Source organism: Pseudorca crassidens, chromosome 8 (genome assembly GCF_039906515.1).
Source record: "Pseudorca crassidens isolate mPseCra1 chromosome 8, mPseCra1.hap1, whole genome shotgun sequence".
In the NCBI taxonomy this organism is placed as follows: domain Eukaryota; kingdom Metazoa; phylum Chordata; class Mammalia; order Artiodactyla; family Delphinidae; genus Pseudorca; species Pseudorca crassidens.
Window position 1 is genome coordinate 98,528,372 of NC_090303.1, and position 22,044 is coordinate 98,550,415.

The 22,044-nt window shown below is 37.6% G+C and overlaps 1 protein-coding gene across 3 annotated transcripts in view; it reads left to right on the plus strand.

Annotated features, from left to right (window-relative positions):
- The window catches only part of CNTNAP2 (contactin associated protein 2), a 2,029,937-nt gene that overhangs the window by 906,330 nt on the left and 1,101,563 nt on the right, over positions 1–22,044 (plus strand). For all 3 annotated transcript variants that reach the window (XM_067747291.1, XM_067747290.1, XM_067747289.1), the window contains 2 exons: positions 1,313–1,456; positions 5,138–5,402. In XM_067747291.1, the coding sequence (XP_067603392.1) occupies positions 1,313–1,456; positions 5,138–5,402 (409 nt within the window). The remainder of the gene's footprint in view (positions 1–1,312; positions 1,457–5,137; positions 5,403–22,044) is intronic.

The following is a 22,044-nucleotide window of genomic DNA, read 5'->3' on the forward strand; positions in this document are numbered from 1 at the left end:
CCCTAAAACCAGTTAAGCGTTTAAAATGCATATACACACTACTATATATAAAATAGATAAACAACAAGGACCTACTGTAGAGCACAGGGAACTATATTCTATATCTTGTAATAACCAATAATGAAAAAGAATCTGAGAAAGAATATATATATGTGTATAACTAAATCACTTTGCTATACACCTGAAACTAACAACATTGTACATTAAAAATTTAAAAATGGTTAAAAAATAATTTTAAAAATTTAAATTTTTTTAAAAGTAAAAATAAAATGCCAAAACATAAATAACAGAAGCATAATTTGTGTCTTCTAAAACCCAAAGATCTCTGCTTTATATATAAAATATGAAGTCTTGACATTGAAATATGTCTTTCATTTTCAAAACTTTGTAAGAAAAATTGGTAATTTAATAATAATTAAGAGAAATATATCTGGTTTATATATCTTGATATTACAGCTATGATTAATAGATTCATTCACTACTAATTCTTTGTTAGCAGTAAATGTCATTGGCAATACATAATTAAGTATAATTTTGTATTATATGAAATTGATATTTAGTACTATAATTGGATCAAAAATATGTAGAAAAATATATACTCTCTTTTTATAGGCAATGATTGCTTAAGAATCACAGCAAGGAGCATTGACCTTATTCCTTAGGACCTAGGAGACCTATAATATCTTTAAACCTGTACTTCTCAAATCATGGCCCCCAAATCTGAAGATGTTCCTAATCAATGTTGCAATTAGACTTTTGGAACTATTTTCTGCATTCAAATAAGACCAATGAATTTTTTACTCTAATGGTCATTAGACTATAATGTCTAAATAGGCTGAATACAATTTTCCTTGCTTTTGGCTGAAGTTTTATAAACTTAATATATTAATGCTGGTTATTTCATAATGGCTAGAAGCATTTATTGATAGTATGTCTTTGAATGATAAGCATAAAAATGTATTCTTAATATTACTTAATGAAAGATATTTGCTGTGTACAATCTTTTAAAACAGTCCCAGGAAAATTGATAAACTGTCTTCTGTGTATTAAAATGCTAGGGGTTGTTGCTATTTTCTTGTTCAAGTTACAGTCTAATTTTCAGAATTAATGACAATTAGCATATACTTCAATAACAACATAATTTAATATGCAACAGACTTTGGAGGCAGAAAAAAATGTCTGTATATATTGGTCGAGGTAAAGATAACTGACCTTGGATCTAATAGTAGTTTTGTCTAATTTATTGTAAATTTTTTTTTTTTTAAGTTGAATACAGTATGAATGTTGACATTTCGTCTTTTTTTTTTCAAAGATAACCTTTGGAGGCATACCTTTCTCCGGTAAGCCAAGTTCCAGCAGTAGAAAGAATTTCAAAGGCTGCATGGAAAACATTAACTACAATGGCATCAACATAACTGATCTCGCAAGAAGGAAGAAACTAGAACCCTCAAATGTGGTAAGGTTTTTCACCCCCAAAATATTGGTTCATAGAAAAATCAAAGAAATTTTATTGTGTCTGGACTGTTAATAAACAACAGCATCATAGCATTTATCGTCAGGCTTGTGGTGAGTTCAACCATATAAAACTAACTTTAGAGTTACCTGAAGATATGGAGATATTGAATTTACTCTGAGAATAGATACCAGTGTTTGAGTTAAATGAACCAGAAATAGACAATAAGTTTGATTCAGATGGGGCCCAGAATTTCAGCCCCAGTGTTTCTGGATTCCCCATGGCAGAGGAACAGGCATACCTCATCGCAGCCTTTCAGCAGCCCTTATATCGGCAGCCTCATGTTTCCAAATGTCACATCGTATATAGCTCTGCATTTCTTGATTATGATGCAATTCAATATTTTAAAAGTTTTAAAACCAGGAACTTTATTATATTTACTTCCATGTTTCCAAAGTTAATTCACTCAAATATGTAAAGAAATAAACTTCTTGTCCAAGCTAAACATACCAAATATTATGCAATTAAATAAAGATTGATTAGATTGGATAGTGAAATCTGTGACCCAGAAGCTCACAGTGGTCTTCTCTGACTCTGGTGTGAGTGTTTCCAGGTTGAACTATTTCAAGAAGGAGAGTAGAAATCAAAGAACATGCTAGCACACTTGCGTTCCTACGACACCATATAGGATCACTACAAGATATCAACTTAAAAATCTGGTATGTGAGTTCCTTATGGCTCTGCAAGAGCAGGAGTTTCTTTAATCCCAAAATGTAATTGAGAAGAGCCTGGGAATCCAGAGGTCCATATATTTGGGAGCCAGCAGGAGTGGATAATATAATGAGTATTTGTGCTATGCTCTAAAAGACTCCGGTCTTGTTAACCCAAACTTGAGTCTAGGGTTTTCATAAAATTACTGGACAAATGGAAATGCTGAATGAATAACCAAGAGTTCAGGTTGGATATAAGAAACTATAAAATAATAATTTAATGCAAAATTTTTCTTTACTAATTATCTTTCTTAAAAATAATGATGAATTTATACTAATAGTTAAAAATTGAACTTTGGTGAAATTTTCTCATAAGATATATTGACTGTAGAGAAAAATAATAATAGCTCCATGTACAGGCAAAAGGCACTGTACAAGACCTGTTACATTTATGGTAATCTAAGAACAATACTACAAGGGAGATACTGTCATAAACATTTTGTAGATGAAAACTGAGATTTAAACTGGAAAAATAACTTTCCAATAAACATAGATTGTGGATGCACAGTATCCGACCCCTGAGGTCATGGTCTCTTTCCATGCTGTGTTATTTCTTAGCTAGAGCAGTATTTATACATAGGCTATTTTAAGTTTTGGATAAAATGGCATCAGAGTCCTTTTGTTTCCTCAGAAATTGTTACTTAAGATAGAAGGGTACAGAGTCCAAATCATCATAATACCTTTTCCATTATTTATACCTTTAAGAAGTAAAGTGTTATTTCTGCCCAAACCTCTCAGTTGGTCCTCATATGTATTAATTAGCTACTCACACTACAGAGAATTGCACTCCGGGGGACTCATTCCCAAACCAGCTTTAACCACAAAATATATATTGTGCTTATAAATGCTATTTTAACTTGAATAACAAAGACATTGAGAAAGGCATGAATTATCTATAATTATGTTTGTTAAAATAGAATGAGCAAACATAAAAAAGGCTTTTAAACAAAAATATACCTGTGTATTGAAAGTTTAGGCAGCATAGAGGCAAGCTGGACATTTGCAAGCAGCTCTACAAAGGCAAATATTTACGTAGGAAATTTGCTTTCAAAGATGTCAGGTGCTGATAGTTCAGTGGAATTGACTCAGCACTCATCCTGCACCCCTCTCCATATACACACCCATTTCCTCAGTATACGGTGGATCCAGAGTCAGCACCATTACTCAGAAAATACCTTTAACTTTGCGGGGAGACAATCCCCACAGCACAGGCATGCAGTCATTTATGACATCTCCGTTATTATGCACAACCAGTTCTTTTCATCGGGAAAAGTAAGCATTTAAAAATAATCATCTGTGAAGTCACAGCACAAATTTAATTTGAATATTAATTCAGAGAGACAGCCTAGCTTAATGTACTAAAGTGGAAGAGCTATGCATCTAGGGACAAATATGCGGTGTTGTTAAACAAACAAACAAAAAATGAAGTGAAAACGTCTCCAAATCATATTCCTCAAGATATGGTGGGTTCAAAAAAAGATGGAAAGGGCTTCCCTGGTGGCGCAGTGGTTGAGAATTTGTCTGCCGATGCAGGGGACGCGGGTTCATGCCCCAGTCCGAGAAGATCCCACATGCCGCGGAGCGGCTGGGCCCGTGAGCCATGGCCGCTGAGCCTGCGTGTCCGGAGCCTGTGCTCCACGACAGGAGGGGCCACAGCAGTGAGAGGCCCGCGTACCGAAAAAAAAAAAAAAGATGGAAGAATATGTAGATTTTCATATCTTTAAAAGGAAGGTACTTAGATACTAGAATATAAAACTCAATGTATTTGAATAATAAATCAAATTTCCTTGTACCAAATAGAGGGGGTGTGAAGGGGAAGGAGGAAGTTTTAATTACTGCAAGTTTTCTTTTCCTTTTGTACATTCATGTCACTGTTTCCACAAACATTAATGTGTTATATATGCACACTTCATGGGAATTTATTTATTTTATAAATTTATTTTATTTTTGGCTGCGTTGGGTCTTCGTTGCTGCACGCGGGCTTTTCTCTAGTTGCGGCGAGCGGGGGCTCCTCTGCATTGCAGTGCGCGGGCTTCTCATTGCAGTGGCTTCTCTTGTTGCGGAGCACAGGCTGTAGGCGCACGGGCTTTAGTAGCTGTGGCACACAGGCTCAGTAGTTGTGGCTCACAGGCTCTAGAGCGCAGGCTCAGTAGTTGTGGTGCACGGGCTTAGTTGCTCCACAGCATGTGGGATCTTCCCAGACCAGGGCTCGAACCCGTCTCTCCTGCACTGGCAGGCGGATTCTTAACCACTGCACCACCAGGGAAGTCCTTCATGGGAATTTAAATGAGATTTTTGAGTTGAATAACAAAATAATCTGAGATAATCACAATCATGTTGATGCTAAATAGTTAATATTAATTCATATATATTAGGTATTGAGATAAAACCCAAGAGCATTTGCCCCATAATAGTTTAATAAATAGCAACCGAATGATCATAGTTCCCACTGAGACCAGATTTATATGTTAACAAACATTTGACCAAGGCCATCCAGAAGAGGACAAAGGCATTCCCTCCCTGGCTGATGCAGCATCAGTTGTGGGGGAGGGAAAAGCAGCTCCTGGCTGTCTTCAGAAGGTCCAGTGGTCCACACCCAAGCCCACCACACAGGGACACATCCATTCCATAGTCAGCCCATCACATCCGGCTGTCAGTCTCTCAATTCCATGCTGGATGGTGCTTGTACGAATCCCTCAACTTGGTAGCCAACTGCCGTACCCTGTTAGCTATAGCAGGAAGGACATGCCGAGGTATCCAACTGCTGCATCCGTGTCACACTGCTGCACGTGAGAATTTCACACAGGCTCAAGTTCTGCTTTGAAATTTGTAAAACTGTCGCTTTGTCTACTGTCTTCCATGGATGCTTATTTTATTCTACACTTTCCTTAAAGCATGCCCTTCTGTTTTCCAGGGAAATTTGAGTTTCGCATGCGTGGAGCCCTACACGGTACCTGTCTTTTTCAACGCTACCAGTTACCTGGAGGTGCCTGGACGGCTTCATCAAGACCTGTTTTCGGTTAGCTTCCAGTTCAGGACTTGGAACCCCAATGGTCTCCTGCTTTTCAGTCATTTTGCGGATAATTTGGGCAACGTGGAGATTGACCTCACTGACAGCAAAGTCAGCGTTCACATCAACATCACGCAGACCAAGATGAGCCAGATAGATATTTCCTCAGGTCAGTGAAATCTATTCAGTGTTCGCTCCTGAAACTATCGTGATTTCCACAGCTTAAGTTCTGTTGTTGCTGTGTTGGTGTCACATGCTCATGATTATGTTTGGAATCAGACTTTGGAGGTACTCTCTTAGCTGCGCTGAGTGCGGCTTGAATGAGGGAAACAGAACCTCGCTGAGATGGTGAGGGTGGGCAAGGAGGAAAGTTGGTTGAGACTGTCTCAGAGGACTGAAATCTTCCATTTTTTTTTTTTTGCAAATGCTAGTTCATTTTGAATAGAGCAGTGGATACTCCTCTAAGTTAATGTTATATGTTTAAAAACAAAGAATGTTTATTTGATTAACATAAGAAAGAGTAGTTTATCTTTTGACTTTATGGGCATTCAAATACCTTTTACTATTAGTAATAAGACTATTGATTTAATTATGACTTTAAAGGTATATTCTGCTTGAATCAAAAGCTCAAAGTGATCTTGCTAAATTTGTATAACGTGTCAGGAAAAAAAGGGGGGTGAGTACAAACAGGAATGACAGGAGATATGTATCGACTGAGGGCAGACTGGCCTGGCTAAGCAGAGTAATTTTTAAACTTGACATGGTAGTGGTGTGATAAACTGAGACTTAGGTAATATTGTTGTTATTTGAACAAACTTGGCGACCTTGGAATATTCCTTGATTATGATGGTGCAAAGAAAACTGAGATTGCAAAGTGAGATGTCATAAACAAAGAGAATAATGTATGATATGGGACTGATAAATAATTTTAAAAAATCACCAAAGTTCTCTAGATGTTTCTTGCAATAGGTGTTTTAAGTAAGTACTTATTTTAAGTAAAGAACTATTTAGAAATGGAAGACAGAAGGAGAAAGAATGTTTCCTGAGCCCCTTGCAGATGTACCAAATACTGAGAGAGGAAGTTCATAACAGAAGGCTCAACTGTGTGACTCTGGACTCTGATTTCTAAATATTCCGTATTCACTCGTGACACCATATGCACACACATGACACAGTTGCTAACATGTTGTATGATTTGGTCCATCTCATTTCTCTTCTATGCTATCAGCTCCTTGAAGGCAGAGGCCATGCCCCACATATACAGCAGCACCTGTAATGTAAGAGGTGCTCCAGGAATGTTTGAATTCAGCACTGTGGCTCCTTGAACACAGAATATCTCATGCTCAAGGATAGGTATCTTTTCATACAGTAGGCTGTGTGCTTCTGTATGGCCTGGCTTTGTGGACTCTTACTGAAAAGGACTCAAGGAAGACAGGAACCATTATGTCACAGATGTCTCTGAATTACAGAAATCAAAAGCTATAGTGAAATACCTAGATGTTTACTTTTTCTTTCTTATGTTGTTAGTTTTGCTTTCTCCCTGAATATCCAGAGTCAAAATGATTGATCACCATATTCTAGCACTACTTCCCAGTATAAATCCACCCAGAGAGATTTAGAACAAATAGAAATTATCTGGAGAGACCAGAATAACACGTAAAACAAATACACATACAAATATTGACCACATCTGAGAAATTCCCCATTAGATTCTGTTATGTTTAATGATTCATTTCTAATGCTTAAACACATAAAAATATAAGGATGAAGGCCTCCCTTCTGGCATTCACTGAGCAAACCCAACCTCTTGGTGGTTTTCCACATAACAGGAACCATTATAATTAAAAGAATAGAATCTTAAACATAGTGATTAATAGACATTTACTAATTTAATTTGGTCTAATTTAGGACTCCAAGATACTCTCATCTGTTTTAAACTGTGTTTATTAAAATATAAAAGAACAAAGGAATCCAATATGCAATAACTAATTTACCTTAATAGATTTGCTTAAATATGATAAAAGTAGACTTCGGATGTTTTTGACAATTTAGCTAAGAATCTGTGCAAATTAAGGAGAACAGATGTGAAACCCAAAATTTTATATAGTCTCACTCTTATATAGTCCAAAGAAAATATTTATGTTTCAAAGATTTTCATTTTTTCCCATACATGGAGCACACTAATATTTGGTTTAACAAAGGGAAATCATTCTGTATTATATATACCCTATTCATTTACTGTTGAAGTATAGTTGATTTACAATACTGTGTTAGCTTCAGGTGTACAAGAAAGTGATTCAAATATAGATTCTTTTTTGGATTATTTTCCCATTATAGGTTGTTACAAGGTATTGGATATAGTTCCCTGTGCTATACAGTTAATCCTTACTGTTTAACTATTTTATGTGTAGTATTGTGTGTCTGTTAATCCCATACTCCTAATTTATCCCTCCCCTCCCTTTCCCTTTTGGTAACCATAATTTTATTTTCTATGTCTGTGAGTCTATTTCTGTTTGGTAAATAAGTTCATTTGTATTATTTTTTAGATTCCACATATAAGTGATATCATATGATATTTGTCTTTTCTCTGACTTACTTCACTTAGTATGATCATCTCTAGGTTCATCCATGTTACTGCAAATGGCATCATTTCATTCTTTTTTATGAATGAGTAACATTCCATTTTATATATGTACCACATCTTCTTTATCCATTCATCTGTCAATGGACACTTAGGTTGCTTCCATGCCTTAGCTATTGTAAATAGTGCTGCAATGAACATTGGGGTGCATGTATCTTTTGGAATTAGAGTTTTTGTCTTTTCCAGATAAATGCCCAGAAGTGGGATTGCTGGATCATATCGTACTTCAAATTTTAGTTTTTTAAGGAACCTCCAAGACTCTTTTCCATAGTAGCTGTACCAATTTACATTTCCACCAACAGTGTAGAAGGGTTCCATTTTCTCCACACCCTCTCCAGCATTCATTGTTTGCAGACTTTTTGATGATGGCCATTCTGACTGGTGTTGTTTTGATTTGCATTTCTCTAATAATTAGAAATGTTTAGCATCTTTTCATGTGCCTATTGGCCCTCTATATGTATTCTTTGGAAAAATGTCTATTTAGGTCTTCTGCCCATTTTTAGATTGGGTTGTTTTTTTGATATTGAGTTGTATGAGCTGTTTGTATATTTTGGAAACTAAGCCCTTGTTGGTTGCATCATTTGCAGTTATTTTCTCCCAGTCCCTAGGTTGTCTTTTCATTTTGTTTATGGTTTCCTTTGCTGTGCAAAAGCTGATAAGTTTGATTAGGTCCCATTTGTTTATTTTTGCTTTTATTTCTTTTGGCTTGGGAGACTGATCTAAGAAAATATCGCTATGATTTATGTCAGAGAATGTTTTGCCTATGCTCTCTTCTTGGAGTTTTATGGTGTCTTGTCTTATATTTAAGTCTTTAAGCCATTTTGAGTTTATTTTTGTGTATGGTGGGAGGAAGTAGTCTAACTTCATTGATTTACATGCAGCTGTCCAGATTTCCCAACACCACTTGCTGAAGAGACTGTCTTTTCTCCATTGTATATTCTTGCCTCCGATGTCAAAGATTAATTGACTGTAGGTGTTTGGGTTTATTCATTGATCTATATATCTGTTTTTATGCCAATACCATGCTGTGTTGATTACTTTAGCTTTGTAGTATTGTCTGAAGTCTGGAAGGATTATGCCCCCAGCTTTTTTCTTTTCCCTCAGGATTGCTTTGGCAATTCTGGGTCTTTTGTGTTTCCGAATAAATTTTAGGATTATTGTTCTAGTTTTGTGAAAAAAATGTCATGGTTAATTTGATAGGGATCACATTATATCTGTGGATTGCTTTGGGTAGTTTGGCCATTTTAACAATATTCTTCCAGTCCAAGAGCATGGGATATCTTTCCATCTCTTTGAATCATCTTCAATTTCCTTTACCTTGGAGGTGAAAGTCTTATACACTGAAAACTATATCTACCCTATTCTTATCAACAGCATGAGCACTGAAGAATGAAAGTCCTATTTTACTTCTTTTTTGAAATAGCTTGGTTGCAAAAATGTAGGAGATAACGAAAATCTAGAAGAATAAAACACTAATAACATGTTGTTGTTCACACACACACACACGTGTGTGCTACTTCTAAATAATAAGTTCTGTAGTCCAGGATGAAGGTAAGTCATTTGGTTGAAAAGTCATCTTGGAAAATATTGTTCTTTGGTGATGAATTCAAAATAAATTCGATAAGTTAGAGACTATTCAATATATTATTCACCCTCTCGCATTTTTTCCCTCTAAGTTGTGATTAATTTTTAAGTCTCATTAGTTATTGACTATGACTTGTAAAAATTAGTCAAACTCTGAGTAACCTTGAATTTGCAGAGTGGGTTATCTCTCTGTGAAAATATTTTCCAAGTTGCAACATCAACTTTCATAAAACATTCCACTACATTTATTTCTATTTAGAACAGAGGTCACTGACTGGTGAATATATATTTATGCATTACCTTTAACTAGGAATAAGTGCTAAAAAGAAAAAAAAATGCTGAAAGGGTCAAATGGATAACACCTGTTCACTCTGAGAATAATTTTCATTTTAACTTTCATATCTACTACCCTGGCAAAGGTGGACCTAGAGATGATTTTGTACACCTAAATTGTTTCTAGCTTTATTGAGGTGTGATTGACAAATTAAAACTGTATATATTTAGGTTGTACAGTGTGGCTTTTTAAAAGATGTACAATGTGATGTTTTAATATACATGTACATTGTGACAGGATTACCACAAACAAGTTAATTAATACATGTATCACCTCACATAGTTATCTTTTGTGTGTGTGGTGAGGACACTTAAGATCTCTCTCTTATTTTATTTTGTATTTAAGTATACTATGCAGTATTGTTAACTATAATCACCGTGCTGTGTATTAGATACCCTAGAAGTTTTTCACCTCCTGACTGTGAAAGTTGGTACTCTTTGACCAATATTCAACAAGCCCCTGGCAACCACCATTCTACTCTTTGATTCTATATGACTTCTGGTCTTTTAAGATTCTACATATAAGTGAGGTCATCCAGTATTTGTCTTTTTTGCCTATTTCATTTAGCATAACATCCTCCAAGTTCAAATGATTTTGATCAAAACAGTGAGAAAATATTTTATATCATACTCAATACCTACTGAAACAAAGTTTTATGAAATAAAATTCACCATGTGCTCTCATAATTTTGATATTTTCTAACTTTTTTCTTTTCCATTAAAAAAAAATCGCCATGACCCACTAAATGATTTCATGACCTAAAAACAAGCTGCAACCCATAATTAGGAAAACACTGACCTACAGATTGGTCTTCTCATTTGGAAAGTTGGAATTTTTTAAAGTTCTAATTGCCTGAGGGTATGTACTCCATGAATCCATATTAGGAAACTAAATGTATCTTCCAGAAACAATATTATAATACTGTAATAGTGGTAAAAAAAATGTCCATGTGTATTACTGTCTGATACATCGCCAAACAACAGAAAAGCGTGCACACACACACACACACACACAACCTGCCTACCATTTGAAATAAGTTTTTTATTGCAAACTGCCTCAGTTTTATGCCACTAAATTACAGACAGATGTTTAGAATCATACTCTAAAATTTTTGTCTGCGCATATCAGTAAGGTCATAAAATGTGGTTCAGCATTTATATGGTGGAAGGAAAGTGATTTTTGTTAACGACCTTTCTCACCTATTGGAAAAGAAAAATCAATTTCTGTCCACGTAAACAAAGCCTTTTAGAAGAGCCATTCAGAATATGCCTTCCTCCTAAATCAACTGTTTGCGAAGCTGAATTATTCAAACCTCCTCATTCTGTTCATCTAGACATTGCTTCAATTATAGAATGACTTCTCAGCATCCACACTGCTTCAGAAACCTGTACTCAGCAAACATCATCATTGGATTTCTGTCTCCAATGGGAATCTTTCCGGGGGTCTCTTTTTATTTCTGTTTTGTAGTACAATTTCCTTTGTAAACCTTTGATAAACTTCCACTTGGGTGCTTTAAGGGAAGTTATCTTAGTCCAGTCAAGCTGCCATAACCAAATACCATAGACTTCATGGCTCAGATACACACACTTATTTCTCAGAGTTCTGGAGGCTGGAAGCCTGAGATCAGGGTGCCAGCCTGTTTGAGCTCTGGTGAGGGTCCTCTTCCTGGTTGCAGACTTCTTGCTGTGTCCTCACATGGTGGAAGGGGTGAGGGAGCCTGTGAGGTCTTCTTTATAAGAACACGAATCCCATTCATGAAGGCTCCACCCTCATGACCTAGCACCTACCAAAGGCCCCACCTACTAATACCATACTGGGCATTAAAATTTCAATGTGTGAATTTTGGGGGACACACACATTCAGACCATAGCCTAAGGAGTAGACATTTTCTTGGCTTTGTGTGTAGCTGGGGAACTTGCTGGCAGATACTGGCAAGTTCCCAGTTCAGTCTCAGCAAATTTATTTCCCTGGGACTACTCCTGGCACTGTCTATCCTAAGCAATTAGGATATCTCCTCTCTTGATTTTATGAACGTTTGAAAAAGTAGTTAATATATTAATATTTGGAAGAATTAATTCACACCAATTTCAAAGTTCAGTGATAACTTGTATCATGAGATTTCTTTTTCCTCACATAAAAACTGGTTTCGTTTATAATACTATTTTTTATGTTTTAATTATTTATTGAGAATTGATTTTCAGCTCTGTGATTTCAAACTGCAGATTATTTTCTAGATTTCTTAGATTTCTGTAACTCAAAAAATAAGTAGGGGCTTCCCTGGTGGCGCAGTCGTTGAGAGTCCGCCTGCCGATGCAGGGGACACGGGTTCGTGCCCCGGTCCGGGAAGATCCCACATGCCGCGGAGCGGCTGGGCCCGTGAGCCATGGCCGCTGAGCCTGCGCATCCAGAGCCTATGCTCCGCAACGGGAGAGGCCACAACAGTGAGAGGCCTGCGTACCGCAAAAATAATAATAATAATAATAATAATGTTTAGGCATTACTTCACATTTGTCAAGTACTTTGTTTTACAGTAATTGAAAACAAGTAAATATTTTAAATGAAGAGGTGATTTTAAAGAGTATATCCTTATGTGGAATACTATTATGTTATGAGAAATCATGTTTCTCAAAAATATTTAATACCATTGGAAAATATAATACAGTAAATAAAAGTGTTTACAAAAATTTATATAGATTATGACCCCAATATTATTGTAAATATACAGATAGTTAGAAAAGAGATCTGAATGAAATAAAATCTGGATAATGCTAACTAATTATCTCTAACTGGTAGGTTGTCAGTCCATTACTAATTTCTTAATACATTTTCCATAATATCCAGATTTTCCAAAACAGACACCAAGCATAAATAATTGAGGGTGAAATGATATTCCTAAAAAGTATAATGCTTAACAACATTATGAATGGAAATTACATAGAGTAGGTTATATCGATTTTAAAAGTCTAGTTTCCCTACTTAAACAGAAGCATATATATAACATCAGTGTTTTAAAAGTGTGTCCTTAAACAATGGGCTTCAACTTAATTTCCTTAATGGCATTTACATAACAAATGGAACATTTTATGTTGGGTCTATGAGCTTTTATTTGAAAATATACATAACTAATTTTAAACCTTTTTTTTTTTTTTCAGGATAAAGGGAGGGAGGGAGGAAGGGAGGGGGAGCTAGATGAATTCATATATAAAAGCATTTTCCCTTAAAACTGTTGCTAGCTATCAGGGGAAAACAGATTTTATTTTTCTCTCTTAATAGTGAGTCCATGGATACAAATCTCTCTATTTCCAAATAGTCTACATATCCTTCTACCAAAAAAGTATCTAAAAATTGATTTTAGAAGTTTTTCCTTTTTGATGGTCTTCTAGATATGCAGAGTGTTCAAGGAAAACTCAGAAATGCATCATTTTAGAATTCTGAGAACAAAACCTGGCTTTGGATTCTTAGGGGAGATGATGGAGCCTGAGGAAGGCTGATTCATGGAGCACCGTGATCATTTTATTTAGGAGCCTAGATGGGTGCTAGGATAGCGTAGCTCCTCTTGTTTAGCAACAGCCAAAAGTGAGATGCACATAGAGATACAGATCTACAGATATAAATAGAGATAACCTTGGATATACCTACAACACAGATTGCTGATCTTATTCTCCCAAATTCACAAATAGACTTGCTGTAAGAGTCACATGGTGCCAAGTAAAAAGCATCTGAGTGAACAGTGTGTTGCTCCTGGGTAGTGTCACCTAACTGACTTTTTATTTTATTTCAATTCCCAAAGTGGCTGTGCTATCATCATGCCAGCTGAGTGGAAATCTACCTTCAATTATACTTCATTGCATGCTGGTGCATTTCCACATCAATAGAAGCATTATATTCCAACATGAAAGAAAAAAGAGACTGGGGGGAACATTTTGTGATATGATGCATTGACTTATTCTTTAGGAAGCAAAGGGGACATTTTAATTTATAATCACACAGCAGGATACCATACCCACTCTAGCTTCTACAAGGTATGGGGGCCTTTTAAAATATTCCTTGCCTTTTTCAGGCAAGATGAATATAACATGATTGTGTGTGTGTATAATAATTTTTAAAAGTTGCAAGGAGAGGATGAAATTTAGTAAACTTAGGTGGATAAAATGGAGGTTAAAAACTCCCAATAGGGACCGGGTCATGTTTTAAAAGCTTTAATTGACTGTACACATGAACTAATCAAAGAGAAAAAAATCAGACATCACTACTACAAACTAGGAGAATAAAAATGAATTATGCAAGAACAGCAAAGGACACAGCTCAGGAGTCCCAAACTTAATATACGGATGCATTGACTTTATGCTTCATATGAGTTTAAGAACTGAAACTTCTCTGACAGATGAGTAATTGGTACATTTAAACAATATAGATTTATTTAATAGATGATAAGTCACCCGTATTAGTCAGGGTTCTCCAGTGAAAACCAATAGGATGTATAGAGAGAGAGGAAGAGATTTGTTAGAAAGGATGGGCTTACACAATTCTGGAGGCCGAGAGGTCAAAAGCTGGAAACCCAGGAGACCCCGGGGTGTAATTTCACTCCGAGTCCAACGGTCTGAGAACCAGGAAAACTGATGGTATGAGATCTAATCTGAAAGCTGGCAGGCTCAAGACCAAAGGAACACCAGTGTTTCAGCCTGAGTCTGAAGCCAGGAAAAGACCCGTGTCCCAGCTTGAAGACCACCAGGCAGAGAGAAGGAATTCCCTGTTACTCTGCCTTCTAGTTCCATTCAGGCCTTCAGCATATTGGATGAGGCTCACCCACGTCTGGGAGATCAGTCTGCTTTACTACGGCTAAGATTCAAATGTAACTTGCACCCAGAAACACCTTCACAGACACACACCAGAATAATGTTGAACCAATCATCTGGGCACCCTGTGGCCAAGTCAGGTTGACGCATGAAATTAACTGTCACATCACAGATATTTTTACCATTGAGTATATACTTTTGTTTTAAATAGTTAACAAAATAAAAATAGTGTTGGCATAGAAAAATCAAGAGATTTACCTTCGTAATCTGAAATAATGCAAACTCATTGAATTGGAACCTCTCCCCCAAACCCTCATGATGAGAATTACCCTGGGTAATTAACTCAACCAGGAAACTCCGACTGTGAAATAGTACCATTGGACTATCATCTTCCTTTCTTTTTCGTTGATGAATTTAAGCAATTTGAGCAATGAGAATTTAGGCTCATTGGGTTATCTATGACTTCATTATAATTAGTTGTGGAAATGAGTCTCTTCAGGAGAGGTTTCCTGCTGATTCTGGAGAGCTACTTGGGAACCTCTGAAATTAATTTGGGATCAGCCTAAAGAATGATTCCTCTGGATGCTCTCTGAGATGTTTACCACAAGTATTTCTTAGTCTCTTCCCTTTGTTTATAAAAGCTCTGAACAAGAAAATTTGTCGGGAAGCCACACAATACTGCTTAGAAAGTATTACCTCTGGTAACATTGTATCAGGAAATAATTGTGTGTATGGACGCATCTTTGATCATAATTCAATTTTACGATGTATTTTAGTCTGACACATTTCCCTTGAGGCCTTTCTAACCTAAGCACAGACCCTAATTCTGATAACTGAATTCCTATAGTTATTTCTGAGTCCCTTTTCTTCTCTAGGCACTGCCTTTTTTCTCTCACTCCTTAAGATCTATTTTTTACAAGGAAAGGGCTGCCTAGGTCTTTGCTGTAGCACTTATTAGCATCTGATATTTTCTGCAAGATGCTGCCGATCTGCCAGTCATTCTTCTAGTACCTCTAGTCTTTCTGGGATCATTGCAGAGATCGAATCCCTGTTGCTGAACCTCTGTCCACAGGCTGAGATTTTGCTATCCCTAGACATTTCACCATGCTGCCAGTGCCCTGCCAGGATCCTGGAGTACTGCTCACCTCTGATTTCCCAGCAGTCTTCCTCCCCCTCATTCAAATTCCCTATTATTTTATCTTTAATCCTGACATTGCTGACTTGAGTCTAGACTGCAACCCACTATTGCCTATAAATATCACCTACCCCTTTGGACATGAGTTTCAACCGTCTCCCAACCTGAAATGCCTCTTTCAGTTCCTGTGCAGACCTATGCCAAATCTCCACCTCCCTCCTTCATCAAACGCCTACTGCTTCTTGGCGTACAGATATGACACAGTTTATTGAGAGACGTGGGGAGAACTATAATCAGAGTAGTAAAGTACTGATACAAACAGTGCCGCAAGTTCTTAGCTTTGACTGGGCATAGATGGTTGGCTGACACCGTAGCGCCAAGATTCCAGTAGAGAGAAGCCTTCACTTTTTTTTCTTTTTAATGTTGAGCCTTCTTTTTTAATTAATTTATTTTTCAATTTTTTTTTTTTATTTTTGTCTGTGTTGGGTCTTCGTTTCTGTGCAAGGGCTTACTCTAGTTGGGCCAAGCGGGGGCCACTCTTCATCACGGTGCGCGGGCCTCTCACTATCGAGGCCTCTCTTGTTGCGGAGCACAGGCTCCAGACGCGCAGGCTCAGTAGTTGTGGCTCACGGGCCTAGTTGCTCCGCGGCATGTGGGATCTTCCCAGACCAGGGCCTGAATCCGTGTCCCCTGCATTGGCAGGCAGATTCTCAACCACTGCACCACCAGGGAAGCCCGGAGCCTTCACTTTTAATGCTTCATGTCATGATGGGGGAAGGAGTCAAAACAAGCTGCCTTATTAGAAAAGGGAGGCCCCCTGGAGCACAGTGGCTGCTATCAGTCTGCTTCTCTGCTGTGCTGACTCAGATCTGCTGATCCAGCTCTGCTATGGAACTAAAAGTCTGGAAGAAATGAGACTCCAGGGTCATCCAGATGTGTCTCTCATCTACTCCTGGGATTGCAGTGATGACTATGATGCTTGCTAATGGCTACTGAACGCTTACACCATGCCTGTCACTGTGCTAAGTCCTACACAATTAATTAACTTGCTTAAGGCTTCAGTTGACTTGTGAGTTAGGTACAATTGTGAAACCTTCCTTCTAATTTATATCAATGGTAAAATCGTTCTTGTAGTATCCAAGTTCAAAGCCTTTAGAAAATTCCAGTTTTGTTCTTCATCTCTGCCTGGCACACGTAATGATGTAGCAAGTGCCCGGAGTTCTTTGGAAGTGCTTTCTCCATCTGTTCCTTTTCCTAGTTCAAAAAGCCATCATTTAAAAAGATAATAAAGGCCATCTTACTTGCCAGAATGAGTGTTTCTTTTCAATCACTGTCCTGTTTTTATGGCATAGCAGTTATAAGCATATATCTCTCGAACCAGATTTCCCAGTGGCTAATACTGATTGAGGTCTTTCTGTATTTCAGTCATTGTTTAAAGATAATGTGCACAGAGTATTAAATCATTGAATTCAATAACTCCTTGGTATAAAGGCTATTATCATCTGCATTAAATAGATGAAGAAACAGAGGCATAGAGATAGCATAACTCACCTAGACCACTCCAGCTAGTAGTTAGAAAAGTTTGAAAAAGAGTCCAGAAAATATCTGAGTCTGAAGTCAGCACTTTGGGCCATTCTACTACACAGCCTCTCATATGAATTCCACACACTGGCTTTCATTCATCGAGGATCAGGCATTGTTGAATATGACACCTACGATATATGTGTTGAATGCAGCACCTCATACCAATGATGTCCTGATCACGTCTCATTGGGATTCTCCCAGGAGCCTTTTTCATACTCTCCCTATTGTTTCTCATTTCTCTCTCTCACATTATCCAAGTTTATGTTTCTAAAATGCAAGGAAAATACTTTGATATTTTCTCCATTGCCTATAAGTCCTAATTTCATGAGTATGCCCAAATGAGCCCAGCTGGAGTTATCTGGGGTCATTTTTCCTGCTTTACACCATAAACTCTGACTGCTTTCCACTCTCTGCCAAGAATCCCATCCTCTAAATGCTACCCCAGCAAACTCCTACTCATCCTTCAAGATTCAGTTTTCGTAACATTTAGTAATAACTCAGTACCGTTTCCTCTCTCAAACCCCAGAGGATAATCTACCATCCTCTGGTACACATGGCTCCCCACATCTTGGATAATAACAGTCGTTCTTTGCTCCGTCTTAAATTGTAAACTCCTCCACTCTCACGTCTCACTCATCTCTGGATTCCTAGAATTTATCACAACACTTGGCAGAGAATAGGTGATCAATATTTTCATCTTTGCTTTTTTTGTTGGAGCTACGCTTGGGCAGTGGCAGTGTCCTGGTTCTTCTCTCTGCTTCCCACCTCTCCACAAGTCCACTCCATACATCCCCTCCTGATGAAAATTCCAAAGTGAGTGCTTCCACTGTGTCATCATATTCTCATTGGAAAAATCTTCCATGAAGCCCTCAATTTTTAAGATGAAGTCCCATGTGTTTTCCACAAAAGCCTGAACACTCATCCCATGGTGATCTCAAATCCTTCTAAAATTTTAAGCTACTTTTATTGTTTTCACTAGTTTGAAATCGTATATTATGTAGTTCAGATGTTTGACTACCCTGGTTGAAAAGGCTTAATCTCCTAAAGCTTTCAGAGGACAGAAATCCTGTTCTTACTTCTGTCTCTGAGCTGAGCACAGTCTTATACGTGGCATGTTTCCCAATATCCAGTTGATTGATTTTTTTAATGAACTGATACGAAGATGTTATAAATGTAACTTTATAATTCTGTTGTCTTCATCAATTTATATGAACCAAATTCGTTGTGAAATGAGAGTAGCAAACATCTCAAGGAAATAATTGCTTAACTGTAGGAGGCTAATATGTGTGAAATTGATCAGGACGTGAATTTTGATGTGATACTTTTATAGCAGGAAGAGTTGTTTTTTAGCGTATTGAAGCCTAGAGCTGTACTGAGTAAACTCTTATATGAATAAAAGAAAAGTATATCTACGCGTTTGCCGAAAAATGTATTCTCAGGAGCGTGACATGAAGTAAAACCTTGAAATTAGTCATATTCCCTTTGTATTTATTATTTCCACATAGACTACAAAAAGGTAGAAATGTGCGTGATTAAAATTAATTTAGCTCTATTCTTCAGTCTTAGGAATGCATTTGACATGATAATGCCAGGGAAAAATAAGGAAATCAATGTTTTTACAACCTTCTACTTAAGGTCCCTGATCTCCAGTCAGTTCTACACTTACTTAAAACGACTTTGCATTTGTTGTAGGAGCCTAGTCTGACTTTCTTTGTCAAGGGAAATGATGTCTTGGGTGATCAAATTGTGTTGTCTCTGACTTCTGTTTGGTAACTCCAGTCAATAACCCTTTCTCTACTGGATAACTTAATAAAACCTGAACTTCAGAGTAACTTCATAGGAGACACTATACATGACGTGGAGGAATAAATAGCACCTCCACCATCCTTCCATCCCAATCCCAGAACAGGCACCTATTTTTCCTAGGTTCACATAGGACCATATGGTGCATACTTGCTGCCCTTCTAGCACACTTTATTCACTATGATGGGAAGAACAGAGCTAACAAATTCTCTATCTTTTTCTGTATTCTTTATAATTCAATGCTATAGAGGAAAATGTGAAATCTGGGTTGTCCATGTAGATGCATTGGCAGGTACACTTCTAACCTTTTCTAACCAAAGAGCTACGTATTCTGTTTCATGCAGGGTAATCAGCACCATAGGCATACCTAACAAATGGTTCGTTCATTAAAAGCTTGATGAGGGAAATAAAACCCTTGATAGTCTCTATAAGAAATATTGCCCTTAGGAAACTTAAAGAAAAAGAGGGTGTTCTATATCTTTATGTATTTTTGGCCGCCTGGAGCAGTTCTGTAATGCACAGTGCAATTTATTACAAGAACAGCCAATGGGCATCGCTCTTGGGAAAAAAAATACAGATTGTGAGCTCTGTTGCTGTGAATGAGTGGATCTCCGGTAATGAATGCAGCTGATAGGTGTGTGAGTGTGTAGGAGTGTGTAGGTGTGTATGCTCTTTAAAAACTTCAATCTTTAATGAAGTTAAAAACCTTAAAATTCACTAATTCTATTTCTAATTGAGTGCTGTAATGTCTCCATTTGCCATGTTTGAATGGTTCAGAATAGAATAGATTTAATCAGGAAGATGATGTGACATTAAAGTCAGAATTATAGCTCTTCCTGAACTTTTCTAAAGTGCTTGCTTTCTTCCATTCCCTTTTCTCACACATTTGAGCATTTACCAAAATAATAATAATAACAGTTCCTAGCTTTTCTGGTTCCCTATTTTCCCCTTAATGAAACCATGGATATTAATACAGGGAGGTGGGGAGAAGAAATCTTAAGGGACAGAACTTCTAAAGCACTGGTGTTGAACTGGGTGTGATTTTGACCCCAGGGGATATTTGGCAATATCTGGAGACATTTTTAGTTGTCACAAATTGGGGGATGGGTGTGTGTGCGCACGTGGGCATACACTACCGGCACCCAGAGGATGGAGGACAAAGATACTGTTAAATATCCCATAAAATACAGGAAAAACCTTTCTCCCTGCCAAACAAGGATGTATTTGGCCCCAAATGTCAATAGTGCCCAAGTTGAGAGGTCTCTCCTGTTACACTCCCAAAGCCTAGTGCCCGTAAGGGAGACATCCAGGCTCCCCTCCCCTCCGTGTGTGGACTTCCGTTGTCTTCTCTAGTAAATAAGTTAAGCTGATTCCTGAGGTTCCTTTTAGGACCATTCAGTTTTTCTTTTCTTTATCATTTTGCTCTATGCTGTTTTGATCTTCCTCCTTTTTTTCCCCCTTTCCCAGTATATATGTGCTTTGAAAACATCCTAGACACCTTCCATTTTACTTTTTTTTTTTTTTTTTGCCGTACGCGGGCCTCTCACTGCTGTGGCCTCTGCCGTTGCGGAGCACAGGCTCCGGACGCGCAGGCTCAGTGGCCTTGGCTTACGGGCCCAGCCGCTCCGCGGCATGTGGGATCTTCCCGAACCGGGGCACAAACCCGCGTCCCCTGCATCGGCAGGCGGACTCTCAACCACTGTGCCACCAGGGAAGCCCTTCCATTTTACTTTTGCTTTCTTTGTGAAGTTTTTGCACTTCTAACAATGAAGAGACATTGTGGATTCTTCTCTAGGGTGGTCAGAACTAATCATACAATGAGATTGTTCTAGTAAATACTCTTCTGTGCTATTCTAAACCATGCTTTATTATTTGTACTCTTGTTTTATACAAGCTCTAAACTCTATTTTTCTAAATATGTGTACTCTCTAGTGCTTTGTTCACTATAAAATGTTCCTCTCATTTTTCTCAGTAGCAGGCACAAACAAATTATGTGTCTATGTGTGAGTTTGGCATTAGGCAGTGGGCATGTATCTACATGGTCAAAATAATCGACTGTCAATATTAGACTCAAGTGTTAGGAAAAAAATGAACTATAATAAAGGTAAGAGAAAGAGAATTTTAGAGTGGAAATGAGCCTTAACTGGAATCTATTAGTTTTCAAAACGTATTCCTTAGAGGTATAAGCTGAGAGACAAAAGAGGGATAAGTGAAGGTAGGATTCAGCAAGGAAGAGAGCGAGCAGTGGACGCCTTTCTCCCAGCAGCGTTCAGCTTCCTCTGCCAGAGGAGTTATCCGGCACCTGTCTGAGGAGTCAGTGTAGAAGTTTGTCCTTCTCATCACGGGCTCCTCCTTGCTGTTTTCAGCTCCTAAGTGTGGGACTGTTGACAGCAGAGAGGCCAGCCTTCTCTTTGCTTTATCTCCCCAGAAGTCCCTTTATTACTCTGGTCTTTGATCTCCACAAAAAATTCACATACCACTCTGTGAGAATCATAAAATAGAGAAATTATAAAGTAAGAGGGGAAAAGTCACAGTTTTCCATAAAAATCCACTCAAGTATGTGATTTCAGTCTTATCTATAGACATAGATGCACATACACACACACACGATCTCACGTACCCATACACATTATTTCCTGACTCATTCATTAATACGCATTGGGTACCAAGTATGTGCTAAAGCACTGAGGACATAAAGAGTGCCCTGTGTATAAACCCACTCTATAATCTATTATATCTATCTATCTATCTATCTATCTATCTATCTTTCTATCTACTTGGTTATCCACATAGTAGCCAGGGAGATCATTTAAAAATCAGATCATGGCACTCCCTGAGAAGAAATCCTTCAATGAGTTTCAACCCTAACTTCTTACCATAGCTTATTACACCTCCCATGATCTGGCTTCTACCTACCTCTCCAAACTCAGCTCT